The following is a 27,628-nucleotide window of genomic DNA, read 5'->3' on the forward strand; positions in this document are numbered from 1 at the left end:
CACCAAAAACCCAGAGCAGGGAAAGCTGGCACTGGGCCTCTGCCCACTGTTCAGAGCCCCCTCCTTGAGGCTCTTCTCGGTTACTCATCCTTCAGGGAGATCAGGGTAAGGTCATGCCCAGGGACTTCCTCTCAAACTGGGAGACAATGCCATTCCCTAGACCCACGAGCAGCCTCTCCACTCCTGGCTCTGTGAGCCAGGAGATCCCCCACCCCTACCCTACTGCCATTTTCCCAATCCTAGACAATGAGTCTGAAATCAAGGAATCCTACCTTCCAGATGAGGGATCCTGGGCCTGTTACCTAGCACTCAGAGCCAGCTGTAGAAAGGGACCTTAGAGCAGAGGGAAATGAAGAATAAAAAATAATCCCAAAGATTTTTAGCTCCACCCACAGCATGCTAGCCATGCTGAGGACCGTGCTGAAGTTCAATCCTTAGGATCCATAGTGTAAAAGATTTAGAATCCCCAGGGCAGGGAGCCCAAGACAGGAGAACTCTGGTGCTCAAAAGCCAGTCCCCCCCATCTATCGACTGGTGGAGTTCTGGGCCAGTGAGAGACCTCATCTCAAAAACCCAGGTCCCCACTAGAGAAATGGCTCAGCCTTTAAGAGGATTTGCTGCTTTTACAGAGGACTTAAGTTTGGTTCCCAGCACCCACTGCAACAGGCTCACAATGGCATTTAACTCTAGCTTCAAGGCATATGATCTTTTCTGGCCTTCATTGGTATTTACACACAAAGGTACAAACACACACACACACACACACACACACACACACACGTAAAAAAAAAAAGTGAGTCAGGTGTGAAGGTCTTTAACATCAGCACTCTGAAGCAGAGGGAGATAGGTCTCTGAGTTCAAGGCCAGCCAGGCCCGCATAGCAACTTCCAGGTCAGCCAGGGATAGATAGTAAAACCTTGTCTTAAAAAAAAAAAAAGTAAAGGGGTTGGGGATTTAGCTCAGTGATAGAGCGCTTGCCTAGGAAGCGCAAGGCCCTGGGTTCGGTCCCCAGCTCCGCAAAAAAGAACAACAACAACAAAAAAAAGTAAGGTGGATGGTTCCTGAGGAACCACACTTTGAATCTCCTCAGAACTCCTTTGAGGGGCTGTGGAAGTCAGAAACTCATTCTTTCAGGCTGGAACATACAGAAAGCAAGGCCTTCCAGAGTCGCTCTGGAATCCAGGCTGAGACCCCATGCTCTACAAAGGCTGTCTGGGGCAGACTCAGCCCCAGGCTCTAGTCCAAGGCCAGCATTTACTATCTCTGGGCAATGTCTCTGCCCTGATACTGGCCATCCCAGGGGTACTGTTATTAGGACAGGAACTCTGTGTGGCCCTGGGCCTGATGCCAATCAGGGCTTGGAGATGGCAGAGCCGGGGATGCCTGTGGGGTAGGTCACTCTCTGAGGACTGTGAAAGTTGTCACTTCATAAAAGCTGTTTGACAACCACAGCATCTGCACAGGGCATCAGGCAGAGCAGGAATCCTCATAGAGGCACAGCTCCAGGCATGATTGCCTCTCTCTCTCTCTCTCTCTCTCTCTCTCTCTCTCTCTCTCTCTCTCTCCCCTCCCTCCCTCTCTTTTATAAGCTGTGTACGTGTGTGCATGCATGTGTGTTTGCTTGTGATGCAGCCATCCCGTGGTCACACATGCACTGGGGTATGACACTTGTTCCAGCTTCTTCAAGCTGTTGAAATTGAAAAGTAAACATAAAGGTAACAGCCACAGTGCATTGCTGGAATCCAGAAGAGGTGCTGTCACCATGGGGGCGCTCGTGTGTGAGCTGTGGCCTTGATCTTTCTGCCGCTGTACACACCCTGGGTGAATCCTTATCAGTACACTTCATCCCACATATATGGAGGTGCGGGGATGGTTCAGTGGGCAAAGAAGCTTGCCACCCACCGAGCCTCCTGACCTGAGTTCCACCTGTGGGACCCCTACGCTGGAACAAAGAAGTGACTGCAAATTGTCCTCTGACTCCCACGTGGACAGTTGAAAAATAAAAATTAAATAAATTTGGAATCACATGTATGCGTGTGTGTATTAAAGCTTCAATCCTCCAGCACCATCAAAATACCACCATATATGTATGTATAGTAATCAAGTATGTACATATATGTGTAAATGCATGTCTGTGTATGCGTGCCTCTTATTTCACATCTGCTCTCTGTGGTTCCGCCTTCTCCTTGGGCTCCCCACCCTGCTCTCTCACACCAAACACAGTTTCAAACAGAATCCTGGGAAAGCTGGGCAGAGTCCGGTCCCCCAGAGCTCGTGCCTGTGCAGCCCCTCCCCTGGGGCATGAGAAGGACAGAAGCCACTTTGATGGTGGGGATGCGTTCTCAGCAACGTAAACGGAAGAAAGGTCCCTAACCTGTTAGTTTAGGTTAAGTTCTTTTCTGGGAGAAGGAAAGAAGGGAAGGAGGAAGGGGGAGGGAAGGAGAAGAGAGGACAGGCAGCCAGGAAGGAGGCTCTTGAGTGGCCTCAGCCTAACTGGAGATCTCGAGGCCAGAGACAGAGACAGGAGAGACATCTCTGTTGCCTGAAGGAAACAATTGCCCCGGTGTTGGAGTGCTATGTGGTGAGTTAGGATGAGTTAGGAGGTGGCCTTTAGGACCAGGCCTCTGTAGTCCAGCTCTGAGAACTTGAATCGTGCCACTGACCTGAGGCTGAGGAGGAGCAAAGTCTCCTCTGCCCTCTGCTTCAGGCTGTCTGCCATGACTGCCCTACTCTGGGGGACCAATCAGAAGTCAGATGCCTGGCCAGGGGTTGGTACCTGACTCGAGGTGAGCCAACTAGGGTCCTTGAGTGAGCTGGGTAGGGAGCATCTGAGGTTATTGGCTCATAGTGAGATCTCCAGTGTACCCCAGGGCCACCAGTCACCACATGCCCCACTTACCTTATCTCACCAAGCCAGAGTCCCAGGGCAAGAAGGTTCAAGAATCAAGGGCCTAAAATACCAAGTTGGCTCAATCAAGAAGAGCTTCTTATGGGTGAGGCCAGGACTCCAGCCTTCCAAACTACCTCTATTCCCTCCCAGGTTAGCCAGCACCCTGTCCACATGGCCAGAACTAAGGAAGGGTGAGGAAGCCCAGTAGAGAGCAGAGCTAGTGCAAGGCGAATTCTGGGCCAGACCAGCCTCTTCTGGGGTGGGAGATAACTATGGGAACAAAGGCCCCAGGCTGCTCATCACTGTCCCATGATCAGAGCCTAGAGCCTCAGCCAGGAGTGAAGCCTGCTCCGCTTTTACCTCCTTCATCTCTCTCCTACCCTTTCCCCTCTCCCTCGCCCTCTCTCCCCCTCCCCCTCCTTTTACTCCCTTCCCCTGACCTGCTCCTTCCCTTTCTCTGTCTCCCTCCCTTCCAATCTTCAAGCACAGTTGGCTGCCTCTCACAGCCCTTGCTCAGCTCACCCTGCTGGTCCTGAGGTCTTGGAAAGCCAGGCCCAGCCAAGGCCCCAGGGAATTTTGGAGAAGGCTGGGAGATGGCTGAATATGTCTCCTCTAAGTTCTTGCCAAACTGGTGTCTGTATTCACCTTTCCGGCCTGTGGAACCCAGCTTACAACTAACTGAGGGAAAGGGCAGAGAGCAGGTAATGTCATTGTCCCCCCTCCCCAACACCAGCAGCCCAGCACTATTTGGAGGAAGAAGCAGGGACTGAGCTGATGAGGGGACCAGCTCCCCAACTGCCTCTCTGCCAGCCCAAGCCAGGGGGTCCGGCCAAGGGTACCCCTGGGACTGTGCTGCAATTCCATTTGCTGTCCCCATAATGGGTGGAATTTATACCCAGACAAACCACTGCCTCCCTGGAAAGGTTCCTGAGACATCCAGTTCCTGCACTGCTGTGACTGCTGACTGAACCTGAGCCAGTCCAAGAGAGCTGCAGTGAGTGCCGGCCACCACAGGGCACCTGTCCCCAACCTTTCTGTTTCCCTGTGACCTTAGGAAGGTCACCGCCACTGCAGGATTCTGCTTTTAGGGAGATTCACCCTACCTCTTCTCCACTCTGAGGAGGGTGGAAGGTTGGGGGTGAGCAGTTCCAGGGATGGGAGGTGGGGAGACCGCAATCCCCACACAGGAGAATAGATACCCAGGGTTGTAACCATCCTGCCATTATCAGTTGCCTAGGTGGCCAGCTTCTGTGATTCACGCTGGACAAACAAGGCCCTGTGTCCCAGTGTGCTGCGGGCAGAGTCATGGTCAGGTTATGAAGAAGAACTGAGGCAACCACATGATGACTTTTGTCAGGTCAGCCAGGCAGTGGCCATCCCAGGATGTGAGATTCCAGTTCCTGGCCTCCCCTGACGACCCCACAGCCTCGGTCCCTAGGACCCTCGTGAGCATTGCTTGTCCCCATCCCGTAGTCTTGTCTTTCCGCAGTCTCCACCCCAGGCCATCCTGTGGATGGAGTAGCTTGGGAAATGGGACACTTCAGCTACTGATGTGACTTGCGGACCCCCGTAGCTGGTGGCACACTGGCCCCTACGATGGATCATCCTGGGCTCAAGACTCACAATGCCAGAACCTGGTTTGTTTCATTTGGTGCATTTCCCAAGCATATGTGATTGTGGCGTGTACATGATCCTGTGATACCCATGAAACAGATTTGGAAGATCACCTGCCCAGGCAAAGGCCACTCCTGCACCACCCACGGCTGCGAATTTCAGCCATCCTGGCTCAAACTGATCAATAAGCCTTTGGGTCATTGGGTCCAGTGTGAAGACCTGATACCTGGTCACAGTCACACCTGGCAGGGCTGTGGCCTTCCTGCTGTCTATTCCCCCATCAGCCCTGGACCTCATCACAGCCTTTCCCTTGTGTAGGACTGTGGAGCAGAACTTCACAGTGCGTTCTAGAGCTTCCTGACAGGCTGGTCTAGGCACTGCTGATGGGAACACAGAGAGCCCCAGGAACCTTCTAACGAGTCTAAAGGGCGAGAGACCAGACAGCCAACAGAGACGAGGGTGAGTCCCCACAGTTTATTATGGAAGCCAATAAAAGAGCACATTGAGTATTTCACAAAATGCAGGACATTCGTTGTTGTAATATGCAACGTGGAATATTATATATACATCAAAACCACACGACAGCCAAGACACACACACAAGCACCAGCTCATACCAAGACGAGACACACAAGTGCTTTTTCAATATTAAAACAACCGTGATAAAAGCATATTAATATTTTGAACCATGTTTACAATAAAGAACAATTCATATTTTACTAAATAACAAATATTTAACAGCAAAAACTTTATACTAAATATCTATTTTGAATTATAACAAAATAGTACTTATAATAGTTTATAAAGACGGACACAAAATTATAACATTTATGAAAAAAAAGTTTTGTGTATAAAATAACAGAAACCTGGGCAGGGTCAAAACGGTTGCCCAGAATGCACACGCCAGCGTCTAACTTTGAAAGTGCTTCAATCTGCAAGCCTGTGGCAGGAAGTTTTTGTGGGGTTTGTTTTTGTTTTTTTTTTTTAATGTCAAGTTACAATAGTTAGGAATGTGAGAATACATCACCCATTAATGCTACCACAATGAAACACACAAACACGGAACAGACACAGCTACAGAGGTGAGACGGGTGCCACACCCACAGGTGCCTAGGCTAGGTCCCTTTGCCTGTTACCTTTGAGACCCATCCAGGCAGACCATCTTTCCTTCCTCCCACCCTCACAGGGATTCCCCTCAGCTTTTCCTTCACCACACCTCCTGGGCTGGCCCCCTGAAAGGGAAGGCCCCCGACACCTGCTGGGGCCCTCCAGTCCCTCTGTCCCTTACCAGGGACAGAGCTATATGCCACATCTTCAATCTGAAACAGTTGGCTGTGGGCAAGCAGGGTTAGTGTGCAGGAAGATGAGTCTCCCCAGCACTGGTTTGTGAAGTGAGGGCAGCATGCACCTACTTCATAAACGTTGATGAGCTTCTACATGGTGTGGTCTGTTTCAGAGCTGGGAGGGGGGGGGGTGCGGGTTTATGGTTATTTTTGAACTCCACAATAATTTCCCTGGTATTCTAATGCTGCAGTTTGTTCTGTCAGAAAAAAAATGCAGAGCAGTGAAACATTTGGGAAAGGCGGCTTCTAGGATGTTCTGTGTGGCTCGGGAGATGTGGCTGACCCTCGTGACAATGGCCATCCAGGGTCAGGTCAATAAGAACTGTCGTTCTATGTTCCTGTTTTCTAGAGAAAATGTGCCACTGCCTGAGTGACAGGCAAAAGCAATGGATGGGAAACAAAAAGCCCAGAGGAATCTGAAAACAGACAAAATTGCCTAGAGACACACCAGAGCCCCAAATCCTTCCCAGGAAGGTCCCGCATGGCCAACCCTCAAAATGCCAGTGGCAGGAGCCCCTCACCTTCTACCCAGTCACCTTCCACACCCCCCACTGGCCCTTCTGCAACTGAACCACTTCTGACAACTCACTTATGCCCTGTCCTCATCTTCCTCCTCTCCTTCTCTATTCCTTTCCAGCTATAGCCTCCCCTGCAGCTTCTCCAGACCCCACAGGGCCTGACACAGCTCAGAGAGAGGGCTCTCTCCACCTTACCTCTCGGCTTTCTTCTCTATCCCAAATTCTGAGCTGGGCTTAGCAGACTGTGGCATGGGGTTGGGAGTGGGTATGGGGTGGAGGACTCTTCCAAGAGCAAAGGGGCAGAGAGTTAAGGAAGGGAACAGAAGTCCCTTCAGAAGAACCCGTATCCTCATGCATCCTCACCAGGGGAGTGGCTGGCACTGGGGCAGGCAGTGAGTGAACAGGAAGTGGTAGCCCCTAGGCCCACATGCCCGGGGGCTTTGACCGCCTGGGAGCAGGTGCTAAGAACACCTGGCAAAGATGCTGGGTGTCTGACTCTGAGGTTAAGCTACATCTTTTGCCTAGAGCCCAGGAGGGCTGTTAACCCTCTACCAAAGAACTGGGTTAGACCAGACACACATCTTCTTGCCTCACATTAGCCCTGAAAAGGAGAGCTAGGTCAGAGGCTGGCAGGTGTGTGCATGTGGTGGTGGCAGTGTTGGTGGTGGTGGGTGGGTGTTGGGGAGGATGCTCCAGACCTCAGTGTAGCCAAGGTCAGTGAATAAATATGGGACAGGGGGACAAGGGTGGGCAGCTGGGAGCCCAGCTATAGCCAGAAAACACCTGGCTCAGTTGGTCCCATGGGGGAGGAGTGCTGGTGTCCCTGCCCAGGGCCACCAAGGAAGATCTGAGGATTAAGCCTGTAGGCTCCTGTACCCCAAGGTCTGTACCCCAAGGTCAGAAGAGAGGACAAATAGCAGCGATAGGTAACTTCCAATGTCCGAACTAGGTAGGCTGGTATGGGCCCCTCAAAGCCGGTGTCATCTCCTTCCCTGTCAAGGCTGGCTTAGGTGAGGATTCCCACAACACTGTTCTGGGCACCATTTGAGCAGTGACAGAGGGGGGATGTGAGAGTGTCAAAGAGTGCTCCAAGGCCCCCCCCCCCACTTTCCTCCCTCCTGGCTTCACAGGCACCTGACCACCAACAAAAAGACAAGGGGGGTTAGGGAAGGAAGCGTTCAGAGGTCATAAGCATGTACTGCAGCTCACTAACACTGTCATGGGCAAATTGTCCTGGCTCTGTCCCAGGAGCTAAGCTAGGGGGCAGTGGAGATCCAAGAGGGTGGGAGTCAGGAGGGGGCGGGGCACTTTTGTCTTTAGGGAGGGTTTGCCGGGGAAGAGGCCAGAGAACAACATAGGGGGGCTGCTGGCCTCCCATCCAGCCCCTCCCTACCCCACAGGTTTCTATCTCTGTCCCCCACCCCCGCTGCTGGGCTGGGCTGAGACCAGAGTGAGGCTACACCGTAGCACTCAACATGGCCTCTGTCTCAGGCAGAATCTCATTCTGATTGGAGTCTAGACCAAAGAACTTGACACTGAGGCCATCCACGGGGTGCAAGACAGGGACCAGAGTGATGCGAGGGAAGGTCCGGGTGGCCAGCTCGAAGCGGCTTGTGCTAGCCAGCTCCACTGCCAGCACCTTCAGGAACAGCTTGGCCAAGTGTTTGCCCAGGCAGGTCCGCACACCACCGCCAAATGGGAGGTAATGGAAGCGGCCATCCTTATCCTCACTGCGCGCCTGGCTGAAGCGGTCAGGGTCAAACACATTCACATCCTTGAACACAGGCGCTGTGTCGTGAGTGTCACGGATGCTATACATGACACTCCAGCCCTTGGGGATCTGGAAACCCTGGAGGAAGACCGGGCAGAGAGTAGGGTGGTAAGAACCAGAAGAGGCCCACTTACCTGTCCTCATTCTCTATGCACAGGGCCTGTCCCTCACCAAAGTTGCTCCCCCAGTCTGCTAGATCAAGTCCCCGTATCTATAGATCACAGAAGCAACCCAAGTGCCACACAGGTTGGTTGCATTCAGTTCTGCATTGGGAGTGAAGCATTTCCCATAGGACTGAAAGCTACTAGAATCAGGCACTGGTCCCTCCCCCTTCGCCTTACTGAGGACCCCAAAATGGCTGCCTTTTCCCAGCGTCTAGGCAAAGCCCCAGCCACCCCACCACCAACAGCGCTGGAGCCCAGCCTCACATCCAGTTCGAAGGTCTGCAGCACAGTGCGGTAGCCTCCTGAGACGGGCGTGAAGAGCCTCATGACCTCCTTGATGACGCAGTCCAGGTAGCGCAGGCCACTGAGCATGTCCAGGCGCAGGGTGCCCTCGCAGGGGCAGCCACCACCATGCAGCAGGCCCTGGGCCCGCAGTTCCTCCCGTAGCTTTTCCAGCACTGCAGGGTGTTTCAGTAGTTGCATGATCAAGGATGTGCTGGCACTGGCCGTAGTGGCATAGGCTGCGAAGATCAGCTCCAGGGTCCCATCCTGCACAGCAGAAAGACAGGCATTCTGGGCCATTTGCAGCGACCACTTAGGATGACCTTCACAGCAAACTTTTCCCAGAGCCCTGGGTCCTACCTCCTGCCTGCCAACAGTGCTGCTCTGAGCCTTATTCTCAGAAGGCTCATGGAGGCCACAGCCTGGTCCCTAGCTTGGGTGCAAACGCACTGCCACGACTCAGAGCAGAAGCATAAACCTGCTGGCTCCAGAGCCTAAGGTCACTTCTTGCTCAGGGCTGGACTCTTGGCCAGCACCAGCAGACCTACTTAATGCAGAGAGCTCATAGAAGAGAAAGGATATATGGCAGTGGCTCAGCACTGTGTGTGTGCATGTGCGTGCAAGCATGCATGCGTGTGAGCATGTGTGTGTGTGTGTGTGTGTGTGTATGTGTGTGTGTGTGTGTGTGTGTGTGTGTGTGTGTGTGTGTGTGCTGGTAACTAGGTATTGCCACCAGCTTCTTCCTCCATCACCAGAAGAAGGATGCCTTTTAGGTAGACAGGTAGACAGGTAGGGATCTGGAAACAGCATAAGGCAGCACCAAGAGGACCTAAAAGGGGACTGCATTGGAACCCAGAGGTCCCCTCCTCCCAAGGTCTTGCTAATGAAGTCCCAGCCTCTCTCTCCAGCTCCCTGGGGAGGTCTGTAGGCACTAGGTAAGGGGGACAGAATGTTAGGGTAAGCAAGCCCTCTCAAGTCGAAGAGCCCCCAGAAAGGGCATACTGCAGGGCCAGGGGACTGAGGCCCAGCTGTGCTGAGGCAGTGGGATAGACAAAAGTACCAAATACCACTGGAGAAGCTGTAAGAGGAAGGAGTCTATATTGTGATCAAACCTCTCCTGGAGTCTGGAGTGGCTTCTAGGCATGTGCTTTCTTGGGACCATGGTAAGAACTGAGAGAGGAGCTTAGAGATAGGTTCAATAGGAGGTGCCAACAAGCGCCTGCCAGGCCTAAGGACCAATGTTTCAAAACATCCCAAGAACAACAGGCAAGGATATGTGTAGGTAGAGCTTATGGAGCCTGGCCACCCCAAGATAGAGTGCACAGCCCCAAGTCATGTGCTATTGTGAACAAAACAGAGTAGCCCCAAGCATCCTTCAGCACAGGGGCGAGGATGTCGTCCTCCGCTTCTGGCTCAGCACTGTTATGGTTTCTGCTATGCTGCTGGGCCCAAGGCAGCCACTGCCATTGCTGCTCAGAAAGCTGCTTGGCACAAAAGCAGCCAGGCAACTTTCTGCTCTGGATGAGGGATGTGAGAAAGGCATTCCGTGGTGGAGCCTGGCACTGCCCACCAACCTTCAGCTCCTGCATGGTCATCTCCTTGCCGTGCTCCTTGCTGCTCTCAATGAGAATGTCCAGGGCGTCTGAGTAGTCTTTGCCCTGGGTACACTGAAGCTTCTCACGGATAGCCTTCTCTAGGCCCTTCTGAAGGATCTGCCGAGCTTGGATGCCCTAGGGGAAAGCAGACCATCAGTTTGTCTCGAAGGCAGGGCTCATTCTAAGCCCCCGGACCACAAGGAAGGCTCCAGAGCCACCCTGCTGCCATCTCTGCTCTCATCCTCTCATCGTCTGCTCCAAGGCCCTGTGCTCTCTCCCAGCATCTGCCCAGCAGTGCAATTCCCTAAAGACAGTCCTATGCCCTCCCTTCCACGCGGTGGGTACTTACCCTCCGGTAGCCGCTGAAGGGCAGGTCCACCGGCAGAGAGAAGACATTCTCCACAAACTGCTGGTACACCTCAAAGAGGTTTCCCAGGTCCTCCTCGGGGATGCTGAAGCCCAGCAGAACCCGCACGGCCATTCGGAAGGTGAGTCGCTGGGCCTCCTGATACACATTGATGGCCTCAGGCTGGCTGCTCCAGGCTCGAAGTGTGTCCTGGATCACCAGTTGGATCTTGGGCAGGTAGCTCTCGAGTGCCTCATGGCTGAAGATCTTGGAGAAGACCTGGAGAGCCCAGAGGCAAGTGGTAAGGGACCTGCAGCCAGGAGGAATGCAGTCCACACCCATCCCACCATGCTTCCTGGTGATGGCTCCCACCCAGCTCCCTCGTGCATTCCCCTATACTGAGCCCTCGGTTTACTGCCTGTGTTTGTGAGAGGGTGAGAGGCTCTCCCAGCGGGGCTAGGGTGGGGCCACACAAAGGAGTCTGCACTAATGTTGAGGGATTTTCTGCTGAGTTCCAGGACCTCAGGCAGAAGTGTCAGGGAAGGTAGGACATGAGTGTATGGTCACAGCGCATGGCTCTCTGCTCCACTGGTGAGCAGGCAAGAGAAGCCACTGCTCCACAGAAAGCAGGACCCATGTAATGACAATTAAGGGGAAACTCTAGGAAGTACAGAGTGTATCATTCAAACATCTACAGTATGGCTAGGCATCTAGACAACAGCTTTCTACCCCTAGAAGATCACAGAGACAGAGACCTTTAATTCTGAGCATCTTCTAGGACCATCCAGGGACTCTGTTCCCATCCCCTGGTCTTGCACTCATCCTCCTGATGGGCTTGTCAGTGCCCTATCTCCACCCCAACAGAGCATGTTCTTCACACAGCTACCCTCTGGCCAAGAGAAGGAGGGCGTCTATTTATTTACTCAAAGCCTGTGGGTCTACTTATACCCCCAGATATGAGTCCAGAACAGAAGGTTCCCCCCAGAGCTGGGAAAAGAGGGAGCATGAAGGAGAGGATACCCACCAGCCTGTACAAAACCACACACGCACACTACCCTCCTGCCTGCCCTCCGAACACAACCACCACACAAACTGTAAATGTGAGAATTTCCCCTGCAGTCAGCGCATGGAGGAAAAGGTAACATTTTCCTGGCCTGTGCCCTGCATGGCTAATGGGAGGGCTGGTTTGCAGAAATAACAGTGCTGGCCCTTCAGTGGCCCAGCCTTTTTGTACAATAGCACTTTCATTCCCAATTCCCAGTGGGCAGAGGGAGGAGAAGGAGGCCAGTGAGGGGCAGAGGACATACTGCCCAGACCAGTTTCACTGCCAAGGAACAGCCTGGAGGAACAAGGGTGACAAGAGGTCCTCTAGGTCACTCACACTTGCCCAGATTCGGGGGTCCTGGGGAATTTCTTGATGAGGGGCTTCAACGGTCAGAGGGTTATAGCGGAAGACTGTGGGTGCCTGATCCCTGGTCCTGGTGTTCATAGGACCAGGTTCATCCTTTGGCCAAGGGACCTGGGGAGGAGGCTCACCCTCAGGAGTCCAGTCAGAGACTACTGACCAACAGTGGACTCTGGAGAACAGAGCTTTTGGAGGGGGAGTCACCAGGAAGCACAGTGGGGAAGGGTAACTCATGTGACCAAACACTGAAGAAGCTGGCTATGGTGGGGGATAATGACACCACGCTGACTGAGAACCAGCAAGCTCTTGGAAGTGGCATAGGGGTAGGGAACCACACAGTGGAAGTCTGGACTCAAGGATGGGTTATGCAGGAGGGACAGATGGAGGCCACTGTCACCAGGACCAGCCAAAGCCAAGCAAGACTTCTGGATACAGCAAGAAAATGACAAAGAGGGTGTGACTGGATGCCCAGGGGCCTAACTTATAATAAAGGACTGGTCACCGGCTCACTGTGTGTCCATGGCCAATGATGCTCACCCCAGGGCCTCAGTTTCTTCGTCCATTTTTAGATGGTGAGACCCAAGGAACCTCTGGGATATTCCCAAGACACACAGCATCTTAGCCCCAATTTCCACTTTCCCCAAGATGAAACCTTTATTGGCAGCACAGTCCCTCGAAATTTGAGCCCTCAGGAGACAGCCTGGTAACCCATATTCATACCTCACCAAGGCCCTGAGACAGGCTAACCCAATGGCTGACAAGGGTATCCTGAGAAGGGGACACCAGGATCCTGGACGAACCCCTTGTGTCCCTTAGGTTACAATCCCTGCGCCCTCTAGTGATAGCTAGCTGAATCACTTCTCTGACCCGAGGGGCACAGGAGGGCTGAGAAGATCCAGAAAGAGGGGACCCAGGGACATCGGGGACTGAGCAAGGAACTCTATGGCAGCGTGTCTAGACTTGCCCCCAAATTAAAAGGGTTCTGAGTGAAGCCAGGAAGCATGGACAGTGTTTTCCTGGGTCCCTGGGAAGAGGAGTGAAACCTTGGGCTCTTGTCTAGACCATCCTCCGACTTGCCACTGCTCCTCCTGGCCTGGTCCCCCATTGGATTTTACAGAGCATCCATCTAAATATTTCAAAGTCCTTTCCCACCCAGATGTTCCCCATTCTCCTTGGAGGTTTTCCTCTTTTCCGCTCCCGAAAGGTGGAGAAAGCACAGACATGAAAAACCAAATGCAGGCTGGGAGCAGGCACTCCAGCAAGGGACCTGTGGTCAGAGTCACCAAGAGGCCCTGCCTCTGCTTCAGCTGCTCTAGAGACACAGGAGCCTCCCAGGCTCTGGGAAGGTGCCTAGTCTGCATTTCTGGGTGTGTGCCCAGGGCTAACAAGGCAGGCACTTCCCAAAGCCAGGCAGCCCAGAAACCACCAGCCACCACGGAGAACGGGCAGAGGTGCCTGCCAGGGTAGGGAGATGCCTGGGTCTCATCAGCCTGTTGGATATGACGCTTCTGGCCACTGGGGTCAGGCCTGGGGCACAGGGGAAGAGGCTTGGGAGTGGCTCAGTCTGAAGAAGGCTCTGGCCCAGGAGCATTGGCCCTGACCAGGCAACACAGTGGCCAAGCTGTTTTCTCTCTCATGGGGTCTTCCCTGGGAATCCCCACAATGAAGCCAAGAATGCCACAAAAAGGCCCATGGTGACCAGCCAGGCTCCGACAGAGCACGGCAGATCAAGCCACACGTATGGACTTTGCAAGGTATGGGTTCAGGGAGAGCAAGAATAGAGAGAGGGTCCTGGAGACCCCAGAACTCCCACCCCAGCATACCCCTAGAATCACAAGAAGGCCTAGAGGGAGGATAGGCTCTGTTTTAAATATGTCCTTAGAGAACACTCCCAAGTCTACTCAGTCTTCCCAATAACAGTTACCTACATTTTCTGTCTCTGCCCATGTGTGTAGAACTTGATTGCGTATGTCCTGGAGTGCTCACCTGGGCTCCTCAAAGCCTAAATCCCCTATAATTGTTTTTATAGATGCCTTCTCTTCCAGTCAGACTTCCGCTCGACTCTAATCTGCTGTCTCTGGGACAGGAGGTCACCTTGTGAAATCCCACAGCTCCCTTGGGAGTGGTACCCACCAGATCAGCCTGCAGTTGAGGATAAGATGGGCAAACTAATGGACAGCCACAGCAGAGGGGAGGGCCTCAGGGGGAGCCCACTGCCCAGCCAGTGACTCAGCTGAGGAGGAAGCTGCTGCCCAAGAGGGGTGGGGGCCAGGCAGGCCACCCAGCCAAGCCACCGGAGCCTCAGCCTGTGGAGTGGAAAGAATAACAGAAGGCAGGCAGCGGTCTGCACAGGGGTGACACCAAGGTGTGTACTTTATACTCCAGTAAGGAGGGGGACTAAAGAGGGAGTCATTCTCCATCTGCCTGCAATGCCACCTGGCTTCCCCTTCCCCTTCGGCTGTGTTCCCTCATCATTGCTGGTCAGACAGAGTGGAACATGCACCCCTCTTCCCTACCTGCGTATGGGCGGCCCCCATGTGTACCATTACTGTCTGAACTCTTTCACATACCCCAACCAAAGTACTAGAGGGTAGGGAGCCACTGGCTACCCATTTGCACTATCTTCCAACCACAAAACCCCTTTGGAAAGCTGAGAGCCATGAGGGAAGGGCCTCTGAAAGTCATAGGGTAGGGTGACCGTCTATACCCCATGGTAGGATCCTCAAGCCCCTGCCTCACACCAATCTTTTGGGGCTGGGGAGCCCAGGATGGCTACAATGAATGGAATTAGGGCTCGGGGCCAGAAAAGACAGCCTCTGCAGTCCCCACCAAGGCCACAGTTCCAGTCCACAGCTGGCAGGGGGAGGGGCTAGCAGAATGACCAACTGAGGAGGACTGTGTGGAGACACCAGAGGTCTGGACCCTTCTTCACAGTGGAGTGAACACAGAAAGCAGAAGCTTCCTGTAACCCAGCACAAGGGCAAGCATCAGGAGGCACCCACACACAGACACCCTGGCAGCTAGCCTGGGCTTCCTCCCCCACTGACCTTCAAAGAGATCCACTCCTGCCACCTGCCCCTGGGACCACTTGCTGGACCTACAGTAACTTCTGGGTGAAGAATTCATCTATTAGGACAAAGGCTTATTCCCCTGGGACTAGGCTGTCTGGCTATGCTACCCACCTGCTCATGGATCCTGAATTAGCTTGGAGCTTCTGCCCTGAGCCAAGCCTAGATCCATGTGGTCATGTCTATAGCTATAGCCTGTGTAATGAGCTAGAGGCATCCAAAGCCCAGTGGACTGGGGCTGGCCTCCCCCAAGATTCTATTTCCATAGACCACTCTGGGCTCTACTCACCTGCTGGGCAGAAATCCTACTCTGGGGTCTTCCCTCTCCAGGGCAATCTTGGGACCTTGTTTGGCACACCGAGGCTGCTAGTCTCTCGGTGCTAAGACCCACTCCATACAAAAACTCAGAACACAAGCAGGGAGAAAAGGAGGATGGAGAGCAGGGGCTTCCAGAAGTACTCATTTCTGTTTATCTCTTACTTCTTACCCCACCTTCTCCACCAGACTCCTCCCACCCTCTCCTGGGCAGCAGGCCAGCTATTCCATACAATCTGTCAGATAGGAGCCTCTGCCCCAGCTTGGGAGGAGTTCCAAAGGAGACAAGATGGGAGTTTGAGGACAGCCTTTCCCAGGTGATGCTGCAATCTGAGTGGGGACACTTCTGAGTTCTCCAGGCAGCCCCAGCTCGCCCTAGACCACCAGGGCAGCCAGGGCCAACATGTGGAGTGCATACGGTGATGGCTGTGTGGAACCCTCTCCTCACACATCTGGTTAGACCTCCCAGAGAAGGGGTGGTCACCCACTCCAGTGGAAACAGTGACTCTCCTAGTTCTCAGCCAGCCGTGTCCTGCACACCTGGGCCCCGCTTCCTGCACGTTCACCCTAACTAGGCTGGGGCATGGCCCTCACTGCAGTGTAAGCTGCAAAACCCTCACCCAGGCCAGAAGATGCCCTCCAGGCTTTGCCTCCTCAAGAAGGACCCATCTCTTCAGGTTAACATTCATGAACGTGGCCTCTGAGCACTCAATCTTTGTCCTTCCTGTGAGTCCCTACTTCCTGAGGTCAAGCTTCCTCCTTCTTAACACCTATAAGACTCAGTAAACTCAGGATTGTGGATGCTTGAGAAGGGTCCTACCCATGTGACCACCACCCAGCAAGCACAGACACAGCCCTTCATGTGTTTGTTTCTGCCTGGATTAGTATGTGCTGGCCTCTGACCAGTCTCTGTCTCAAAGAGCAGGAAGGCCAGGAGTTCCTAGAGTCTGTTACCCATCTCATCGGAACTGTGGTCCCCTATCTGTTCCCTTGGGTCTCACCCTCCTTCCTGCACCTTTCTCCCACCCCAGCTTCCTGCAGCCCCAGCAGGTAGGACTTGGTGATTCAGGCTGAGGGATGACTTTGCTGGTTCAAGTCTCACTCTGAGATCCCTCTGCACCCTGCCTCTGGATGGAAGTGAGGAAGCAGTCAGTGGCTCAAAGCTGGGTTCCCTGAAGGCCTCAGCCCCAGGCAAGGAAGCTTTGACGGAGCCTCAGAGACTAAAGGGGGAAACCACTGTCCCCCAGCCCCTCCCCCATGTGCCAGCAAACTGTGTTAACTGCTTCCAGCATCTGCCAGGCCTTCGGAGTTTTTCTGTAGAATTTTTGAGAGACCTGCTCATCCTCCTTTGATTTCTTTCTTTCTTTCCTTTTCTTTCCTTTTCTTTCCTTTTCTTTCCTTTTCTTTCCTTTTCTTTCCTTTCCTTTTCTTTTCTTTTCCTTTCTTTTCTTTTCTTTTCTTTTTTTTCTCCCTCTTCCTAGGAGAACAACCCTAACAGCGGCTCGGTTTGAGAACAGGAAACCCCTGGCAGCGTCAGTGAGCATTCCCACTGTTCCCCAGTCACCCAGACCACCTAACCAGTGGAGCTGCATGGTCCCTGTGGACCTCTCTTCCCTGCTCCTTGTTCCACCGCTCCTCCCGGAGGCCAGAGGCCCCCTTTCCTTCTTTTTAGGTTCCAAACCTGAGCGAGTCCTCTGACCCAATGGAAAAAACAGAGTGAAGGAGCCTTGCAGCCTCCTTCTGGCGGCTTCCAGCCCAAGGCCGGCGCCCCGCCCGCAGGCAGGCTCAGCCTTCGGGTTACTGCAGTTCAAACAGCACGTGCCGCCCGCGCTCCCAGCCCAGCGGTGGCGGCGGCGCAGCTGGAGGGGGCGGGGAGGCGTGCTGCGTGCGCGCTGGCTCGCCTGCTGGGAGTCTTTGCTCTAGCTCGGGAAATCCACCGGATAAACACCCACTTTCTCTTCCTCTTTCTGGAGAGTGGGCGCTCTTTGAACCACAGCGCACCTAGACTTTGCTCCCACCCCTTGCCCTTCCCCCACCGGACTGCGCTCCTGCTAGAGCAGGGGCCCCAAGGCCACCCAACCTATTCCCTTTGGCTAGCCTGGAAGATCGCTGCCCATAGGGTGTCTTCAATCCAGCAACAGACTCACCTTCCATGCAACCTGTGGCTGCTAGGCCAGGTTTGGTTTTCGGCAAGATTATTCTTTGGGGGGAAGCTTTGAGAAAAAGGTGACAGGGAGTCCCGGGTGGAACCGCCCGCCCCGCCCCCTTTTTCCAGTAGAGTGGTGCACTGAGCAATTGCATCCGTCATTGCAGACCCCACAAATACAAGCTTTGTGCAGACCATCCGCAGGCAGGTCCTATTACCCCTAGTGGTATCCACCGTGCAGTGGGCTAGTCAGAAGGTGCATCAGAGCGGATCAAGAGGGGGCCTAAGCAGAGTCCAGATTCGGGCAGGAAGAGCTCAGATATTTGTGCTCCATACGGGAGGCAGTTAATCCTAAATCAAGGGCTCTCGCTCTTCTTACCTTGCGCTTGTTGCGGTGGATGTCGCCAATGGAGTTGGCCACCGTGTTGGGTCCCAGCAGCACGCGTGCGCTCCGCGGCCACTCCGTGCTCACTAGCTGGTGTTCGCCCAGTAGGATCTTGCGCACGTTCTCCGCACCGGTCACACGGATCAACGGCCGCCCCAGTAAGTGTGTCTTGAAAACGTTGCCATACTTCTCGCGGCGCGACGACTGGAAGCCGGAACCCTGCGGGAACCACACCAGAAGCCTCTCAGGGCTCACTGAGGACCTATAGGGCCCTTGCATCTTGCCCCACACTAGGTACCGGTCATCCGGTTCCTATCACCCCCCAACACCCAACACACACACACACACACACACACACACACACACACACTTACAGGTTTTATTTTTCACGGCGTGCATTAGGACTGGGAAGTGGGGCCTAGAGGGTAATAAATAATGCGGAAGGACGGAGATGCAGGGCACCCACGGAAGGCTGCTTTTAGTAATGACTTTGGGGGGTATCCCCGACGGCTAAACCTGAAGCTGGAGCCTGCTCCCCCACCCCTGCGCAGCGGAGCCTCTCGGAATAAATATTTCCAGGCTCCAGGCCACGGGCTGGCGAGACCCCGCGGGGTGGCCGCAGGCCAAAGATTATTTATAGCGGCGAGTTGTGCGTGCCCGGAGGCTGTCCCCAGAGATGGGGGTTGGAGTTTCCTCTCTGCTCCGGTGTGGCCCTTCGTGGGCTCCGCCGGGTGGAGTCTTGGGCTCAGAGCCACAACTCTCCAGAAGCATTTGTCCTGGGAATAACTGGGACGGACTTTTGTCTCCGCCCTTAACTTAGGAACTGGAGCACCCGGAAGGTGCTTCTGAGGGGCAGCGGGATGGGGCGCGGTGACCTGCACAGGTAATCGGATCGCGGGCCCGAGGCCGAGCTCTGTGCCCCAAGGCCAGCGGCCCCGCAGTGCCGGAAACCTTCGTCGCATTCGCCACCCGGCCCGCCTTAACCCTTATCCCGCCAGGACACGCTGGCTGCATCCAGGCGGCGAGCCACCTGTCCATTCTCTCCAGCCAGCCAGTAGAACTGTGGCTGGGGATCCCGCCTTTGAGTGGTGGTCTCCTAGGGACACGTCGGCTCACTGTACCCGGAGACAGGAGGCTTCCCTTTCCTGGGTTGCCCCCCTCCTCTCTTTCCTTTCTCTCGGGGAAACTATATACTCCAGTTAGAAGTGAACACGCCCCAGATGCGAAAAGTGGCTACAGAACCCAGATTCCTAATGGCTTTTCCACATGCTTCTGGGCCCGGCGCGCGACAGGGAACAAGCCGGGAACCCCCGCGCCGCCTGGAGGGGCCGAGTTGGGGACGCCCCGGTCCAGACGCCAGCTTAGACGGCGCCGGCTCCTTTAAGAGAAGTCGGGGCGGAGGTGGGGTGCGGCTGAGGGGGGCGCCGAGCGGGGTTCCCGTCCTCGTCTGCCTTGCAGTCTCCCTCGCTCCGTCTCACTCGGTCTCTCCTCTCCCGTCTTTTCCTCTGTTTTTCTTTTCTTTCGACACAAAAGTTGGGTTGTGAATTTTCCGAGGTCGCCGCCGCCTTGCCCCCACCCCCGCCTCTGATCTGCCTAACTATAATTAAAGTGCGTTTTTTGTGGCTTTAATAAAGAGTTATTTGTCCGCCGTTTCCACGGCCTTCACAAAGAGGACTTTCATAGGGGCGGCCGTTCGGGCCGTGAGTCCAATTTATACAAAAATGTATTTTTAGCCCTGGGCTCTGTTTAGATGGTGCTTGGTGGAAACCGAGAGCCCTTGGAGGTCCCCCGTAAAATCTGATAAATTACTCCGAAAAAACACCGGATTCGGAGGGTTCGCTTTAACCCCTTCAGCACCCGCGATCCCTCCTCCCGGGGGATTTGACCCCCAGGGGCGCGGATGCCCAGGCGAAAAGCGCCTCTCTAACTTTTGTGCTGGCTGCACCACACCCGCAAGGGCCCTGTGTGAGATTGAGAAAAATGGCAAGGGACATGGGGGAGGGGCAGATCAGGAAACAGGATGAGGACCAGGGTTCGAAGGATTTGCCTTAAACAGGCGGGAACGCTGCCACTTGAGTTATTTTATTTTCTAAATTCTCGGCTAAAGCCTGGACCACCGCCACAGTTAACCCTTTAAATGTAGAGACAAAAACAGGCGAAAGAGATCTTGTCTCAGAGGAACATCCGATTGGTTGATGGGAACCCCACCCGATTAGACAAGCATCCCCCCAAAGAAACCGGCCAATTGTGAGGCATGGAAAGATCCAGGGGGAACCTCTCAAGCCCCTCCATGCGGTTCCTTTCCTGTCACTCGGCTCTTGATGGGGCACGGTGTTGTGTGTGTGTGTGTGTGTGTGTGTGTGTGTGTGTGTGTGTGTGCTCAAGCGCACGGACTGCACGCGTCTATTAATTTCAAGCCAAGCTTTCGCACGTCTAAACCCATTGGTCTGCGCGCACTCGCGCGCTCACCTTTCATTTCTTCTTTCAGGGGTCGGGGTTGTCTGTTCCAGGATATCCAGGCTGCCTCTAATAACTATGAGCACCCGCCTGACAAACACACCTCCCGCAGTTACCCTAGAGTGCACCCCCGCCCCAAACCTGGGGTGTATCAAATTGCAATAAGCGATTGTCTAGCATTGGATGAGGTTAAATCCAGGTTAATCTGCCTGCTACCTACCTGGGCTTGGTCCTCAAAACGCCTGGCTCCAATTGTCACCAGAGTGGAGTTGTGAAGCGTCCAGTTGCATAGGCACACTCTGGGTCTTTTGCATATTTCTCCTAGTTTCCCTCAGCTAAACTGTCTCCACCCAATAAGCAAACAGACCCTTTCTCCCCCGAAAGCTGAGCCCTCAACTCTTCTGCGTTGAATTTCTCTTACTTTATCTCCTTTTTCTCCCACCGCAACACAGAGACGCAGATGCAGATGCACGCGTGTACACACACACACACACACACACACACACAACACAATACCAGAGGAGGGGGAAGAAGAGAGAGGGAGAGAGAGAGAGAGAGAGAGAGAGAGAGAGAGAGAGAGAGAGAGAGAGAGAGAGAGAGAGAGAGGTGAGTAGCAACTCGTACTAGCCCAATTGTACCTGAGCCTGAGCATAGTGCACTGCAGAATGCTGCGCAGGTCTTAAAGTGGGCCATTCGAGCTGCCACAGGCCCTCTCCTCCTTTACCTCTCCGCGCTTAGGTAGATACCCAGGGCGCTAAAGTAGACTGCGGCTCAGAGACAGAGGTGAAAACTAAGCGACGCCCCTCCAGACTTGCTCCCCCAGCGCTCTCTGCGCACCCCTGCTTGGACGCCTGAAGCCCAGGAGCATCACACTTGGGAGCCCTCTATGCTACTGACCCATCAATAGCCTTCTTAACTAGCCCACTCGGCCTCTGAACTAGCTCACCGGGCGCCGGAGGTCTCCCAGCCGCGCTGCAGGCGAGCTGGGGAAACCCTGGCGGCGCCGGCTGAGGCAAAGAAGGGGCGGGGCGGGGACCAGCGCTTCCGAGTGTCCGAGCTCTCGGCGCCCCCTGGCCGGACACCCGCGGCTAGCGGACTTCTGGAGCAGCTAGGCGAGAGCGCGCTTACCTGTAGCAACCAGTGACCAGTCTCTCCGATGAGCGGGAATCCCATGGAGCCCTTGGGGATAGGCAGCTTGCAGCTCTTGTCGCGGGTGGCAGCCCAGCGCAGCTGCCACAGCTGCTGCGACACCGCCAGAAGCAGCGTCACGGACACCAGGCACGCGGCGAGGGTGGCCAGCGCCGACACCAACTCCAAGCCCTCAAACAGCATGTTGGCGGCCGCTTGGGGGATTGGCTGTGCGGTCCGGGATGGGGGAGGGGAGGGCCGGACCAGAGTGACGGGGGAGGGGAAGCTGCGGCCGGGGGTCCTGGCACCCCTCGAAGAAACCCAGGAGATGGGGCCGAGGGAAAGGGGCTGGAGACTGCGAGGTGATCGAAGAGAGGGAGGAAAAAGAATGCCTGGAAGAAGAGAGAAGACACGAGGCGACTCGAGGTGTAACTTTGTTTGTTTGTTTGTTTGTCCCTTTATGCGGGCTTAGGACTGCTCTGGGGAGGTGAGATGGAGCTGAGTCAAGCTGGTGAGCTTGCTCTCCCCGCAACCATCACACGCGAAAAACTTTGGAAAACTTTATCCACCAGGAAATCTCTCGGAAGCCCCTTCCCTGCTCAAAGCTAGGGGGGCAAAAGGAAGGGGAACCGAGAGCTAGCGGAAAGTGCGATCAATTTATCCAAACTATTCCTCCAAAATTCCTAGGTACATAAAAAGAGAAAAAAATCGGAATTCAAAAATTCCAACGAACCCAGAAACTTTGGGGGCTTGGGAGAAGGCTCCCCAGAAGAGGCGAGTGTAGAGGCTGGAGCGGCCGCGGCACCCGGAGGCGGGCGAGGCGGGCGCGTTGGCCCGAGCGCGAGTGCGGAGTCGGCGGGCCGCAGCGGGGAAGGGACGCAGCCGGCGACAGAGCCCCGGGCGGGCTCTGGGGCGGCGGCGGCGGGAGGGAGGGGTAAGGCGGGGTGGGGTTGGGGGAGGAGGTGGGAAAACCCGAGCCCGGCTATCTATCAATTAAGAAAAGGCAGTCTGTCCCGGGACGCAGTCTCTCGGCTCTGGAGTTGCTGTTGGGGAAAAGAAAAGAGATGAGGGGTGAAAAAAAAAAAAAAGAAAGAAAGAAAGGCAAAAAGGGATGAAAGAGGGGGAAAGCAGGAGGCAGGACTTCAGGGCTGGTGGTTTGAAAAGCGTCTCTCAATCTGATTTGATCCAAGGCAAGGCGATGCGTGTGTTTATATAGAGGCGGGAGCAGCGCCGTGGGCGCGCGTCCAGCACCCCCCCTGGGCGCGCTCACAAAGCGGGAGGCGTGGTGAGAGGCCGGCCGGCTGCCGAGCGTGTGAGCTCCCGCCGGCCTCCCGCCCAGCCGCCCCGCCCGCCGCCCGCCGGGGACCCACTTGTAGGCGCCTCAGGATCAAACTCAGTTCACCTCGCGCCTTCTCTTCCTTCTCGCCCCGGTCTCGCCGAGTCCAGCACCTACAAACGGATGAGATGAGACACATGCCCGAGCGCGCATGCACACACTCTTGCGCGCGCACGTACACACACACACACACTCTCTCTCTCTCTCTCTCTCTCTCTCTCTCTCTCTCTCTCTCTCTCTCTCTCTCTCTCTCTCTCTCTCTCTCTCTCTCTCTCTCTCTCTCTCTCTCTCTCTCACAGGAGCACACGAGGTCCGCACCCTCTTGGTGCTGGTTTGACTATAAAGCTTCTTTACTCCTCTACTCCCGCTTTTTCTCCCTCCTGGGTCCGGGAACCGGTTCGCCAGCTTTCGGCTGTCCTGCGTGGAAGGTCCTTGTCCGACTGTCCCCCTCGATTGGGAGTTGCCAGAAGTCTCTACTGAGACCCCATCCCGTGTAATTCCGTGGGACTCGGCAGAGTCCAAGGATATATGTCATTCCCTCCTAATTGCCTGTAGCCAGGGTCCTCATTCCTAATATCTGCATCTGCAAAACTCCGTTGTCTAGGTCCACATGTTTCTTACGGTCCAATGCCTGGAAGGTCTTCTACGCCTGTGTGAGTTTCGGGCTACCAAAGCTCTAACACCTTGAGGACCACAACACACACACACACACACACACACACACACACACACACACACACACACACACGTTACCAAGTCAGTAGCCAGCATCGTCTTAACTACAGTGCTGGTCCGGGAAAGTGTTCAGCACCCGAGACACGTGCAGTACGCAGAGGCTGCAGGAGTCCTGCACACGCATTCTCTGGTACGTTTGAATAAGTAAACATGTCGGTGAGTGTGACCACCTTCTCAGAGCTAGCCACAGAGATTCCGGAGCCCCATCCTGTGTGAGGTGTGATTGTGACACCTGCATGTGCTCTCACCTGGCGTCGACCAGACGCTGATGTAGAAAACTGAGTTTGAGAGTCTCTCCATAACCTTATGTGTGTGCGCGCATCCACGATCCGCCTGTTATATAGCCTCTCCTGGGAGCCCGGGATGGAGCTGTGCACACTAGCCCTGATATTTGCTTAGGTAGTGCGTGGCTTTCCCTGTCCGTTGCCTCTGGTTTTCCCCAGAACTCTAGTCTTCTCGTTCCACTCCCACACTCTCAGAGCAAATAATAGTAATAATAAAAATAAATCATACTAGACATCCCACCTGCAGTTTAGGGTGCTGGGCTCGTAAACTAGTTCATCCTACCCTGCTAATGGCCCCCTGCATCCAGTATAAGATCTGCTTTAGAGCTCACTAGCAGAAAATGTGCGAGAGCTTCTAAGATGCGCGCCTATGAGCTGTCTCTCGCCAGGGAGAGCGCGCCAATTGAAGTTGGCTCGGCCAGTAGAGCTCTTCCAGCCCGGCTCTGGCTGTAAGCGCTGGGTCAGCTCCATGCTCACTCTCTGCCTTGGAACCCCACCTGGTGGTTAGTTTTAATACTACAGCTGCAGGGGACACTATCTCTTCTTCCCCTCCTTAAGTATCTTTTCCTGACTGAGAACAAGCTCCGAAGAGAGACTGAAGATATTCCTAGGGGTTCAGTTTAAGAATCCTAAGACTACCCACCTCCACGGGACAGTCGGAACCGGGACACTGAGAAAGTCATGCCAGGACAACTGTGGCCTCAGAAATAGAGAGCTGGGGAGTGTTTGCCTAGGGGAATTTTACTTCCCAGGATTGCTTGGCAACCAAGATCAGTGAGGCCACTGTTAGTCCAGACTCCCTGGGGGGGTGCAGAGTGTGGCTGGGGAAGTTTTAGGGACCCTGATGTCTTGAAGTACTCTATGAATATGACCTTAAAAGAAGACCCACACTGAGGCCATCTCTCTGTGGGCAGAGGAACAGACAGCCACATGGAGTTCTACCATGAGACTGCATGCAAGCAGGCATTGAAACATACAAGGCCATACACATGAGATCTTCTCTACAGCCAGGAAACGCCTCTTTCTAAGCCACCAAACTGAATCCACGGGACCTGCCCACTCCGGGGTCGAAAGTCCACACTTCCTAGTAACCCACCCCCACCTCCCCCCACATACAAACACTTTGGCTTTGGGGCCTAATTTGCTCTCCTCCGCCTGGACTTTCTTCCCACTCAAGTGTGGAGTGGGAGTTGGGAGGGAAAAGAGGGACTCCTAAGTCCTTACTTCTAAACTGCCAAGTGTGGCTCTGGGGAATGTCCTGGAAGACACACAGCCACATTGCAACAGCTGCAGTGTGTCCCAATAGGAAGTGTTTCTCTTCAAGTCCCCATGCTGGAACATATGCTGCAGCAGTACCCAGGCTTCCTGGAGGTGCTGCAGGCGAATCGGGAAGCTGCATCTGACAGAACTTGCAAAGAAGCTGTCTGAACGTAAGGAGGCCCAGAGCCACCTTTGCTGGTCATACACACAGGAGGAACAATAAGTTAGTGCCTGGGGTGAACTTCTGATGCTTGTGCCGGTCATAGCCTGGTCTGCAACCCTGCAGTAAAACAAATCTTTGACCAGACTATTGCTTATTTCTGGTCACTGAGACATTAGACTCTGACTCTAGGCTGAGTCTCTGTGCAAACAAGCACTTCCAGGTCTACCTCTGGCTACAGAGCACAGCATTTTCCTCACAAATTGTCCCTGAGCTAGGACTTACCCCATAAGTCTCCTGGGGCAAACTAGGGCTCTAGGTCAGAATACTTCTGTCAACTAGGACTTCAAATGATTCGCATGTCTCCAGATGAGCCCCCCTCCCCATCCAGGCCAATACTGCTAATCTCAGCAACTCACAAAACCCTTTCCACAGCCCAGATACATCTAGGGCTCCAACTCCTGCCCACAGTACACCGAAGCCTAGATTCAGGGAGTGTCCCAGGCACTTTGAAATCAGCCAGAGCCGACTGGAACCTCAGTCAGAGGACACTGTGTCAAGGGAAGTTCTGCCTGGGTGACATTTTCGAGACTTGGTAGATGGGCCTGAGAGAACATGGAGGGTAGGCCTCAGGCACTGTTCGAGACTGAAGACAACCGGCAAGGCAAATTCCTCTGGGGCTCAAGAAATCCCTGCACAAGCACAGATCTGTCTCAAGGCCCACTTCTCAGGACACAGAGCTGCCAGAATGACTGTGTGTCCCCAGCTTCCTACACATAGAGGAGTAAGGACAGCTCCCCGCCCACACCCTCCTCTGTGTACATTCCTCATTATCCGTTCCACAGGCTGCACACAGCACTGTGAGGGAACACTGTTTTGTGGAGGGATTTGTTTGTTTGATGAGAACACTGCCCACTGTTTGGCTCCGTCTCCTTTCCTACCAACAGGAGCACATCCGCTGAGTTGGGACACTTTTCTGTTAAATGGAGTAAACCCTCCATTTTATACCCAATTTGCATAGTTTAGGCCCTGAATTTTCCCAGTTGATGCTTCAACTTCTTCACCCCTAAGCTCTTCATTTCTCTAGCTGGAGACGAGTAGAAAGGTGAGCAAGAGGAAGGTGGAGACAGAGAGATCAGGCAGATGTGGGTAGGAAGCACGCCTGGGCACTTAAGGACCAACTGGGCTCACCTAGTGTCGCCGGCTGTCTGGGGACAGCATAGCTGGAAGAATAAAACAGCATAGCTGGAAGAATAAAAGAGGTAATTTCCATCCCCAGAGTTCTGTCTGCCCCCTAGCCCCAAGGAGCACTTGGAAATCTAACCTCATAGGATCGCAGACTGCCTTTGTTCTGTTCTAAGGTCCCCCCATATCCCGAGTCCCTTGCCTGAAGAAGCCCTGGGTCAGCAGGTTCTGCCCAGACCCTTTGGCAGAGCTCGGGTGGGAACTGTAAACTCCTGCAGATGAAAAGGGGCCTTCATCCTGGATTTCTGCTTTTGTCAGTGTTCCTCTCCCTGCCTTTGCTCACCTTCCTGCCTCTCTGTGCTCTCCTCCAGAACAGGCGCCACAAGGCCAGTGGTAGCCCTCTGGTGCCCAGAAACTCAAGGACAGGTTAGAGGACATCGCATGAGTGTGCCCTTGCTCTTGAGAGGGGCTGGACCCCTGCTGTCCAAGCTGCTGTGAAAGTCACCTCCAGTGTTAGGGATTGCCTCTCTAGAGCCCGCAGAACTAAATGTCCCACTCCCCAGCTTGGCTTCGGGCAGTCTAACTGTACAGAGAACTCAAGAAGCCCTTCACAACCGCCAGCTGCCCGAACCCAAGCAGCCCCAGCCTCTTCAGAGGTGCCTTCTTCCTGGTCACTGCTACCAAGTCCAAGGGTCATTCAATTTCTGTTGTTTTATCCTTCAGGCCTTTCTTTTCTTTGCCCTTATGGGGACTTGGCCCTTTCCCATACCCACATCCATGTACCTTCAACTATTTTCTTGATTTTTTTTTTAAATAAGTAACAGTCCATGCGCAAAGGTTCAATCTGCAGAGGTCTGACTCCTCACTCCCAACTCCGCAAACAGGCCAGGCTAGAAGGAGCCCCTCACCCACCCACCTACAGCCCCCTGGGAAAGAACTTTCTCTTTTCCCTGGTAGGCAACTAAGTCTCACGCACTCCTCACCTGGGGAAGTCTTAGCTCCAGACACTTTGCCCTGGAGGAATTATTTTAGAGAAGTGGAATTCTTCCCGTCCTCCACCATCAAAGCCCCAAGCCCAGATTTCCTTCTGCCCCACACCCAATACAGTCCAAAGCAATCTGAAAATGGACTTGCCGATAGAAGGTGGGAGGGGCGCAACTGGCAGCTGTGTCCAAAGGCGAAGGGGTATGGGCAGTGCCCCAGGCTGGCTGTGGCTGGCAGGGACACTGTCGCAGAGATGGC

At 54.3% G+C, this 27,628-nt stretch overlaps 1 protein-coding gene across 4 annotated transcripts; it reads right to left on the minus strand.

Annotated features, from left to right (window-relative positions):
- Positions 1–4,964: 4,964 nt before the first annotated feature.
- Positions 4,965–27,628, minus strand: Cyp26b1 (cytochrome P450, family 26, subfamily b, polypeptide 1). Of its 4 annotated transcripts, none has more exons than XM_087657508.1 (7): positions 27,521–27,628; positions 21,427–21,818; positions 17,836–18,060; positions 10,526–10,801; positions 10,156–10,311; positions 8,564–8,848; positions 4,965–8,213 (listed from the first exon to the last, which is right to left on the minus strand). In XM_087657508.1, exons 2-7 carry the CDS (start codon positions 21,628–21,630, stop codon positions 7,821–7,823), a joined length of 1,539 nt encoding a protein of 512 aa, XP_087513634.1. In that variant the 5' UTR covers positions 21,631–21,818; positions 27,521–27,628; the 3' UTR covers positions 4,965–7,820.

The sequence above is a fragment of the Rattus norvegicus genome, chromosome 4 (assembly GCF_021556685.1).
Source record: "Rattus norvegicus strain SHRSP/BbbUtx chromosome 4, alternate assembly SHRSP_T2T, whole genome shotgun sequence".
NCBI classification, from domain to species: domain Eukaryota; kingdom Metazoa; phylum Chordata; class Mammalia; order Rodentia; family Muridae; genus Rattus; species Rattus norvegicus.

What these genes read in the sequence shown, in the direction of transcription:
- Cyp26b1 (XM_087657508.1), bottom strand. Translation starts at nt 21,630, where the DNA reads ATGCTGTTTGAGGGCTTGGAGTTGGTGTCGGCGCTGGCCACCCTCGCC. An exon ending in CTGGTCACTGGTTGCTACAG is followed by an intron (nt 18,061 to 21,426) that starts GTAAGCGCGCTC and finishes TGGTTCCCGCAG; the next exon opens with GGTTCCGGCTTCCAGTCGTC. An exon ending in TGCAGACCTTCGAACTGGAT is followed by an intron (nt 8,214 to 8,563) that starts GTGAGGCTGGGC and finishes GTCTTCCTCCAG; the next exon opens with GGTTTCCAGATCCCCAAGGG.